Here is a 9,877-nt window from a genome sequence, read left to right on the forward strand (position 1 = left end):
ATTTATAATATATTTATATATATATTTAATATAAACAAAATTTACATTATCATAAAAAATATTTAATCATATATATTATTTAAATTTCATTTATAAATATTTTTATTTAATATTTTAATAAATTATTAACAATTAATTTTTTATTTAAATAACATTTCATTACAATTCATATTAAAAATAATGTTTAAGTTTAAATTTATTTGATTCCTAATATCTTTTTAATTATCTTATTATTATTAACTTTTCAACTATTTTTTTATTATTCAATTTTAAGTTATATAAATAATTTAAAATTATTGTTAATATATATATACACATAATTTATATAATTTTAAAATATATTTATTAATTTATAATTTACAAAATTTAATCATTAATAAAAAAAAATATTATACACCTTTAAATATATATACTTATATATAAATTTTTTAGTTTATAATTAGATTCAAATGAGAGGTGTAAACTAATTTTGTTTTCAAAATAATTGATAATATTGAATAAAATAATATCTAAAATATAACTTTTTTTTAATTTAAATCTTTTTAGTGTATTTATTTATTTAAAAAAAAACACAATATAAATAAATAAAAGTATGATCTAAGTTTGAAAGTGAAAGAAAAAATATATGTTAAAATAAATATTAATATATATATATATATAAATAAATTAACACCAATAAAAATAAATAAATTAAAATTATACAAGCCAATTTTTATATTACATACATTTATATAACTTTTTCTAATTTATAAATTAGAAGATTTCATGCAAGTTCATCATAAAAAGAATTTAAAAAAGACGAAGTTAATTATTAATTTTAAATATATTTTATTAAATTTCAATTATTTTACTATTAATTAGTTATTTATTTATTTTATTATTAGTTAATTTATAGTTGTATAAATATTTAATTTAGACATTATATTATAATATATATAATTTAATATTAATAATTCTAAAATTATAGATTAGTAAATAGTTTTAAATATGATAAATATTTAAAGAATTTGTACATTATTATTTTTAAATTATATATATTTAAATTAAAAAATACAAATAAATGATATATAATTTTTAAAATTATAGATTTTCTATATATATATATTTCTAGTTATTCTTATTTTTAATTAATAATTATTATTTTTTTAAAAAATTATAGAATTATTATATATTAGCAATTAAATTCATTTGGGCAGTGATTTTGCACTTTGTTAGATTGAAGAATAGAAAGATGATTATTGAAATATGTTAGGTGTCTTTTTCTTTATTTTGATAAAAACAAAATAACACATGCTTCATAATCGGATCCGCCCTCCGATCCTTATCGTTGCATAATAAGGGCGGATCCGATTGATACAAGTTAGTTAAGAGAAATATGTCCTTGGGCGGCCAAGGATGCAATACAATCATCAAACATCTCTTCAATAGACTTGAACTTAAATCCCAACCCTTCTTCCAACTTTGATGTATTCAACTCATAATTTGGTCGTCCAAGCTCTTTGAACCTGTAAATCAACCAAACCAAACATGGTATTTGTTTCCTTTAGTCATTTTTAATATTTTTTTTTGTTTCATACCAAATAGGCTCATTTATACCTGGTGGGGAGATCGGGGAAGTTGGAAGGGTAACGGGTCGAGAGAATGGTGAGAAGCTGGTTGTTATCTATGACATCGGAGCTGCAAAGGAACCGACCTTGAGCATCTTCTCGTTCATACACCAGTATATGACACTTAGCCACATCATCTATGTGCACATACCCCATCCTTCCGTGCAACTCAAACCTCTCTGTTTTCCCTTTAAGCAAACCGAGGATATCTGAGGCTGTTGCAGACAGTTCTGGTGATAGGCTCGGCCCTATCACAAACGATGGAAGCACGCTCACCATATCTATGTTGTTCTCCTTACAGAACTCCCATGCTGCCTTTTCTGCCATTGTTTTCGACATTGCATACCATGTCTTTGATCCAAAGTTCCCAATCCCAAAACAAAATAGAATAATCAGTGCCATAATTGGACATGATTTTTGTTTCGTTTTGTATAGTACTTATCATGATCTAATTACAATGTGATTTTTGTTGTCTCATTTAGTATATAGATCATTGTTAATTTGGACAAACCTAACAAATGGAGATTTGGGGGGGTCATGATAGATATGAAAATCTTGATATAAAAGAAAACAGCCATGGGGTATCATTTTTATTTACTTTTACCCAAATACTTCATTATCGTACCTGGAGGAGCTCGCAGAGTTCCAATGAGCTCCAACATGACTCGTCCAGAGGCACGGTTGGATCAATATTATGCCTAACCCTTACAGTTGAAGAAGATGAGGTGATAACCACCCGTCTCAGCGATGGATTCCTTTTGCATGATCTCAGCACATTCAATGTTCCTTCAACAGCTGGTTTCAGTATTTCAGCCTGTAGTAACACATTTATTTTATTAGATATAAATGTCATTTTCATTCTATATAGAGGGGATAGAGAATATGAGAAAACAAAATTTCACTTAGAGACAAGAGTACAGCAAAATAATCGCTATTTTGAGACATTTCTTAGACTAAATTTTGTTTTCAAATACAATCTCATCCCAGATACGATTTACGATCCAGAATTTTTGTATGTAAGTGTTTCTAAGGCCTGTTTGATAAAGGGTTAATCCAGAAAATAATTCTTTTATCCCTCCCATCATGAATCAATTCATTCAAATCAGCATCAAAATACCAAATTAGTCCTACAAATGATAATTTAGTCATTTTATCCCAAATAAATAATCTACTTTCACAAAACAAGATTTTTTTTCTTTCTTTCAAACAAACAAATTTGGCCAATTGTTATAAGTAAATTCAGAATGACCCCAGCATTGAGAGAAAGATAGAGATAGACCTTAGGATCAGAAGTTGGACGGCCTAATACAGGAGAAGCAATATGAAAGACACCAGAACATCCAAATATTGCATCATCAAAGCTTCCTTCCTCCATTAGATTACCTCTTACCAAAACTAGCCTCTCCTTTGCTCCCTCAAGCCTCTTCAAATGTTCCAATTTTTCCTCATTCCCTGTTCATATAGACATATACATATTCATTCTTGTTAGAAGAGCGATTTAGACATCCATAGTTAACTTATCTATGTGTGTGTGAGAGAGAAAAAGAACGAGACCTGGATCCCTAACTGTCCCAGTAACATGATAACCAGCTAAAAGCAGTCTCTTGATCAGCCAAGAAGCCAGAAATCCGGATGCTCCAGTCACACAAACTTTCCCTTTAGATTCCATGTTTGATCATCAGCCTCAAGCTTAACCTTTCTTTCCTCCCTGCAAAACAACATTTCCATCTCTCTCTCTATATATAGAATAAAGGCACATGATCTTGGTGCCTTGGAAGAAAGAAGATGAGAAGTTAAGTCATTCCATGTCTGTGCCCTCTTAATATAAAGGGTACTCTATAGTCTATATATATAAAATACTTAACAGGCCATTTATGAATAAATAAATAAATAAAATAAAATCAGTTCATCCAATCAAAACACAGAATTTGAAATAAGGCATAAAAAGAACCAGGGACTGAACAGTATTATGATAGATAGCTTTTCATGGCTAAACCTAACAAGATATCTTACAACAACATGAATGGAAAACAGAACGTGGAAATAAACAGTACAAAACTTAAATCATACACAACAACAGAGATAAAACACTATTTCCATCTCTTACTGAATCAATCAATTGGTATGGACAGCAACTGATTGCCTAGCACCAACAGAAAAGAACTCAGTAATAACTTCAAGAGGCATGCCTTTGGTTTCCGGAACCTTCAGGAAGACAAATACCCACGAAATGATGCATACGACAGCATACATTCCGAAAACTCCTGATAAACCGACAGATGTCAGCATGACAGGGAGAGTGTAGGTGACAATTATGTCTCCGATCCAAAACGTGAGCGCGCAAATCGCGATGCAGAGCCCACGAACCCGAGTTGGGAAGATTTCCGAACATAGGATGTTGGGTATAGGGCCGAATCCCATGACGAAACAGCAGAAGTAGACCACGACACTGATAGTAGATATAGCTGCGTTGGCAACATCACCCATGTTGATTAGACTTCCGGCTACTAGAATGATGAGGGTCAATATCAGAACTGGGATTGTGGTGAGCAACAAGGTTCTGCAGTTGATTGACAAGAATAAGACGCCAATTAGCAACATTTATTTAGAAACATGTTTTTTGTTTGAAGTGTATATGACATGCTTTGAGGACACATCAGAAGAACTGCCTATTGACCTTGGGATTGAAAGAAGTTTCTAAACTTCAAGGATCAAATACTATTATCATTTTGGACTTAATCCCTATTTGGAAATTCTTACAGTTTTTGTTTGATCCAGATTCAGATGAAAACAGCCAATTTTTTTAATCGGTCTCTATCCAAGACTTGTTTGATGTGGGTTATTTGATATTGCAATGAGGACACATCAGTTTTTGTTTGATGTGGGTCATTTGATATTAATTTCAAATAACCCACTTTTCAATCAACAACTACTAATCAATCACATAATTCAAATCATCAACATATAAAAAAATATTTATTTATACCCCTAATATCTTTTTACACAAATAACCTGATTTTCAATAACTTACACCAAACAAGATTATTTGGAAATACCCATTTGGTTATTCAAATAACCCAAGATCAAATAAGGACTAAGTTTAGTTTCCAAACATAATCAAATCCAAATACATTTCTGGATCCACAATTTTTTTATACAGGTGTTCCTAATTGGGCCCCACTAAGTACTATATGCTTGATCAAATGGGTCAATGTAATATCATCAAATATGAAAAGGATCAATGGAGCAAAAGATTTGTTTATTACATGTTTGAACGATTGTAATTCTATTTTTATCTAACAGAAATGCAATTTCTAGCCAAAGAAAAAAGTAGGAAGGCCGAAGGACAAAGCTAGCTTACGCCGCCTCAGACAGAAGAACAATTGCAAAATCAAATACTAGTGTAATGTTTATATGTTGCAGGTGTTCAATAAGAACTCTAACGTAGCAAAACAATTCTCCTCATAAACAAATACATCGGCTGAAACGACTTTCTAGTACAATATCAATAATCATGATTAAATAGTTCAGAGGCTCCAGTTAGATCTTAGTAATTTTCTTCAACTTTATATAAGGTCTAACTAACATTTGAATAGAATGAAGAATAGATGCCAAGAACATATTACCTTCTTCCAGAGATATCCATAAGTCTCATAGCGACAGCGATGCAGGGAAGCATTAATAAGGTTGTGATAGTACTGATAAGCAGAGAAGTGGAAGCAGAACTAAGGCCCATACTTGAGAGAAGAACTCCAACTCCGGCCTTTTCCAGAATTTGCGGAGTATAGTAGAGAACTCCATTAATACCTGAGAACTACACACATAAAAGAAGATAACCAAGAAAGACAATCAAATTTCATATGAGAAAGAAGAGATAATAACATTAGCATAGTTTGAGACTTCAAATGATTCATAAGTTTACTTCGAGCTGTTTTGGTATACCATTTTATTCTGTTGATCATGGTCCATGAAAATCAAAATTTGTTATGTTTTCCAAAAACCACAATAATCTAAAAACTAATTTGATCATGATAAAAAAATCTCTATACCAAATGAAACAAAAAATACACTATAATTCGGGGGATGATTTAGAAAATAATGTGTATACTAAATGAATCAACACAAATTACACTATAATAATTACTTTCAATTTTAACTTGAAGATATTTCAATGTGATTGTGATGTGACCAAATACAAGTTTCCAAATAGGCTCAATATGGTTAGAGAAGAGTGATATAACCTTCAGAACAAGTTAAAACAAGACTACATATTTAGTGTAATCTGTGAACATTTTGAACTCAACCACATCACCATAAGGGTTGGTTGGTGTTCCATGCTTACTGAGTCACAATTTGCAATCTGTTCCAGAAACAAAATGACATATTCTTTCTAGGTGTGGTGTACAATTGCTTTGATTTCCCTTCTTCACAATTATAGTAACGAAAAAGGGAATCAATGGACACTGCAAAGTAGACACTTTTTAACATGACAAAAGATTTGTTAAGAAAGTTTTAAATAATATTAGGTTGACTCCCAAAACAACAAAAATATGAACTTACACCAGGCAACCATAAAAAGAAAGGAAAAAAAAGGATCAACTGTCAATGATAAAAAAAAACAATACTCCAAGGTTTATTTGTCAGAGTTCTATGTATATAGTCTCATTGTAGAGTTCATATAGCAATGTGGCCAAATTAATTTTCCAGAGGGAATAAATTGTTCACATAAGGAAGCATCTCGAATCAGTTGACTTGTGTGTATAGACAACAGGAAATACTGTGCCCAAGCCTCTACTAAGTCAAGCAAGATTGATCATGTATTTACCAATAACATAAGAACATCAAAGTGCTTACAACAGCGAAATGCCACAAATTTCGAGAGATGTGCAATTTACCTGTTGAAGTATTTGGATTCCAATACCAACAACCAATGCACGCTTGACTCCTGGCTCAAAAAGATCACTCCAACCTGGTCTTCTTACAGCAGCTTCAGATGGGTGTATCATAGCAGGTCCAACTGAGCGTTGTTCCATCAGCTCCTTAGAGAAAAGTGCCGGTTGACTAACCAAAGCAGAAGCTTGGAAGACTTCACTCTCTGCTGGGCCATCTACCCCAGAAATGGAAATCAACGATCCTCGCCTGGATCCAGGCATAGCCTCCTGATGCAAATAAACTCTTTTAAACCCTCCTTCCTTCTTTCCATCTTGACCATCTCTCTCAGCCCATTGCCATGCCAGCTGCCAACCCCCACCAATCTCCATGCTATTCGATGGTTCCCTGGCATTTCCTTGCGTCAGACTATCGCGTCTCATGCTCAAAATACTTCCATGGGAAGTAGGAGGAACTAATTCGCCCTCCAAACTAGTTGTTTGGCGTGACATTAATGGTGTATGTAAATTATCATCGTCAGCCTGAGTGTCAGATGCATAATCCTCTCCTTCTCTAGCAAGGCTCTCCTCATCCCATTCTTCATCCTTAGTTTGATTTCCTGCGACACTAAACATGCTTCCGAAGTGGGGGAAAAACATGCTTCCTTTGCTTCCACCTCCTGGAAGTTTCTCATGAACACTGCCAAATAGGGTGACTATTGGGTCCATAAGGGGCACAGTCTGACTCACAACGCTTCCTTGGCGTGAAGCCAAACCAAGCATACTCTGTCCTTGGACTGGCCGAGCTACCCAACTGAGACCATCTTCAGGTCCATATAACCTGATTTGTTCCTTTTCAGCATTAGGATCATGGTCGTCAGTAAATTCATCTACTGGGGAAATTATGTATTCCTCTATTGATGTGTCAACACCTACTCCAAGACCTTCAACCAGTAAAGCCAATTCACCTGTAAATGAAAATAAAGTTCAGCCACAAGCTTGATGTGAAAGGAATACCCTTAGCTTGCTTATATATAGGCATGATAAAAAAGGAAGTCTATCTAAATTAAAAGATAATGTCCAATAATATGTACAAGCTAATAATATATTCTCTAGCTCCTTACTCATAAATTACATGACATTCTTATCATAACTAACTCATTTTGTCAAGGCAGATAGTAGTTCATCAGAAACAAAATTATTAAAGAACCTAAATGAAGGCACATAACCCTGTTCCTTCCTAGAAACCTAGTATAACCATCACAATTAAAAAAATAAAAGAAAAAAGAGAGACTGATTTAGGTGTGCATTTGTTTGGATAGCCAATTTCAGCTCGAGCTAGAGTAGAGGTTGAAGGATGATAATAGTACAATGCTTATTATATGACCTCTAACAACAACACATATGTTTGAGCATCAATTCCAAGAATAGCCACAAAAATAATATATGATTAGTGAAGGAGGAGTGACCTGCAACATCTTCCCTTCCTCGTAGTTTCTGCAACACCTGCTTAGCCTCACTCATACGCCCTTTACTCACAAGCCACCTAGGTGACTCCGGTAAGTAAAATATGGTTAAAACAATGTAAATAACAGAAGGAATAGAAAGAACCCCAAGCATCAACCTCCAGTTAGGCGATTCCATCAACGACATACCAAATACCATACAATAAGACAGAAACATCCCACCAGATCCAGTAAACTGGGGTAAGGTATTGAGTGAACCCCTAATTTCAGGTGGTGCTGTTTCTGATATATAGATGGGAACAAGTGTAACAGCCAGACCAATTCCAAACCCATCTAAAAGCCTACCGAACAATAAAATATAAACGTTTGGAGACCATAACATTACAATGCCACTAAGAAAGTAAAGAATTGATGAGATTATAAGCATAGGACGTCGACCAAGCCAATCTGCAATTCCACCAGAACAAGTCGTTACTAATGTAGCACCAATTAGTGACATGGCCACAATAAGTCCTTCCATGGTCGGTTCACCTTCTAAATTAAACTCTCTCTTTATGTAAAGTAGAGCTCCTGAAACGATGGTTTGGATATGAATATGATTGCAGAATTCCAATATTTTTTTAGTAAGTGAAGAATTTACCGGCTATTGTAGCGTTATCCCATCCTTGAAGTAAGTTACCGATCGCGGCGGCGACGGCTACAAGAACCGCTGAACTCATCTTTTTTGCGAAGGATGCGAATCTACAGTTACAGCGTAATAACAATAAAGTATTAAAAAAAGCTGATCTAGAAGGTGAAACAGATTGATGTGAATAGTGAGAAGTTAAAGGTTAGTAAAGCATATCTGATGAGAAACGGATCGAACATGGATGATGATTATAAAGAAAGAAGGAATTGAGTTGAGTTGAGTTACCTTGAGTTGAAGTTTGTGAAGCAAGAAAGAAGTGTGAACTATGGTCTTATGAGAAGAAACAAGTAGACTCCATAGAGGTTGATTTCCATCCTTTTTCTTAGCTCTTGGACTTGACCAGTAAAAATCTATTTACATCATCACGAGAGAGAAGAGAAAGAGAGAAAGAAAGAGAGAGAAAGAGTGAGGTGCCGGTGATACTGATGAGAACGATGACGTGAAGGCAGGTGTCGCGAGGTGAGGGATGGTTCAGAAAAAGAAAAAAAGAAAAGGTTTATAAGACGTTAAAGAGATAAATCATTTTTTTTTAAGGCTATAACATATTTTATTTTTCATTTCAATGATGATTAATCATTGGTTTATTTTTTTTTTTTTTTAGAATATGTCATTGACCTATTTAAAATTTAGGAATATCTCGGTGGTGCGTATGATGTACACGGATAAAAATATATTGTTAAAACGTCTCGCGTTCATCAAATTTGGTATTGAATTCAAAATATAAAGTCTTATTAGTCTAGTTGGTTAAAGAGTTGTATTTATTTTGTTAGGTTACGAGGATTTTTAATTTTATTTTTAACCGTTTTATGTTTATGGGTGGTTCAACCCAGAATTCGACCCAAATATTTATTTACTCTTACATATATATCCAAATTAACCACAACTCTCGATTCGGCAATTCGGACACTTTCAAAATTAAGTATCATTGTATATATATAAATTAGTTAGTTAAAAATGTCTCGCGTTCATTAAATTTGGTGTTGCTTAGTTGGTTAAAGAGTTGTACTTATTTTTGTCAGGTTGCGAGTTCGAAACATACCTATAGAATTTTTAATTTTATTTTTAACCGTTTTAAGTTTATGCGCGGGTCAACCCAGAATCCGACCCAAGTATCTATCTACTTTCAAATATATATCCAAATTAACCACAGTTCTCAACCCGGTAATTCGGGCACTTTTAAAATTAAGCATCATTATATATATATATATATATTAAATTGTGTTCGAGTTGAATTTTAACTAAAAAAAT

General features: G+C 33.0%; 2 protein-coding genes across 2 annotated transcripts; both read right to left on the bottom strand.

The window, feature by feature from the left end:
* Nucleotides 1-1,243: 1,243 nt before the first annotated feature.
* Nucleotides 1,244-3,368, bottom strand: LOC124915394 (tetraketide alpha-pyrone reductase 1). The gene is made up of 5 exons (XM_047456101.1): nucleotides 3,162-3,368; nucleotides 2,887-3,059; nucleotides 2,233-2,421; nucleotides 1,597-1,958; nucleotides 1,244-1,505 (listed from the first exon to the last, which is right to left on the bottom strand). Exons 1-5 carry the CDS (start codon nucleotides 3,274-3,276, stop codon nucleotides 1,361-1,363), a joined length of 984 nt encoding a protein of 327 aa, XP_047312057.1. The 5' UTR covers nucleotides 3,277-3,368; the 3' UTR covers nucleotides 1,244-1,360.
* A 110-nt stretch (nucleotides 3,369-3,478) lies between these two features.
* On the bottom strand, nucleotides 3,479-9,081 carry LOC124915393 (monosaccharide-sensing protein 2). Its single transcript, XM_047456100.1, has 6 exons — nucleotides 8,855-9,081; nucleotides 8,582-8,682; nucleotides 7,945-8,511; nucleotides 6,503-7,443; nucleotides 5,234-5,421; nucleotides 3,479-4,167 (listed from the first exon to the last, which is right to left on the bottom strand). Exons 2-6 carry the CDS (start codon nucleotides 8,658-8,660, stop codon nucleotides 3,723-3,725), a joined length of 2,220 nt encoding a protein of 739 aa, XP_047312056.1. The 5' UTR covers nucleotides 8,661-8,682; nucleotides 8,855-9,081; the 3' UTR covers nucleotides 3,479-3,722.
* Nucleotides 9,082-9,877: the final 796 nt, after the last annotated feature.

The sequence above is a fragment of the Impatiens glandulifera genome, chromosome 9, assembly GCF_907164915.1.
Source record: "Impatiens glandulifera chromosome 9, dImpGla2.1, whole genome shotgun sequence".
Taxonomy (NCBI): Eukaryota; Viridiplantae; Streptophyta; class Magnoliopsida; order Ericales; family Balsaminaceae; genus Impatiens; species Impatiens glandulifera.

What these genes read in the sequence shown, in the direction of transcription:
- LOC124915394 (XM_047456101.1), bottom strand. Translation starts at nt 3,276, where the DNA reads ATGGAATCTAAAGGGAAAGTTTGTGTGACTGGAGCATCCGGATTTCTG. An exon ending in GTCCAACTTCTGATCCTAAG is followed by an intron (nt 2,422 to 2,886) that starts GTCTATCTCTAT and finishes GTGTTACTACAG; the next exon opens with GCTGAAATACTGAAACCAGC. An exon ending in AACTCTGCGAGCTCCTCCAG is followed by an intron (nt 1,959 to 2,232) that starts GTACGATAATGA and finishes TTTGGATCAAAG; the next exon opens with ACATGGTATGCAATGTCGAA.
- LOC124915393 (XM_047456100.1), bottom strand. Translation starts at nt 8,660, where the DNA reads ATGAGTTCAGCGGTTCTTGTAGCCGTCGCCGCCGCGATCGGTAACTTA. An exon ending in GGATAACGCTACAATAGCCG is followed by an intron (nt 8,512 to 8,581) that starts GTAAATTCTTCA and finishes CCATCGTTTCAG; the next exon opens with GAGCTCTACTTTACATAAAG. An exon ending in AGGAAGGGAAGATGTTGCAG is followed by an intron (nt 7,444 to 7,944) that starts GTCACTCCTCCT and finishes TTTCATTTACAG; the next exon opens with GTGAATTGGCTTTACTGGTT.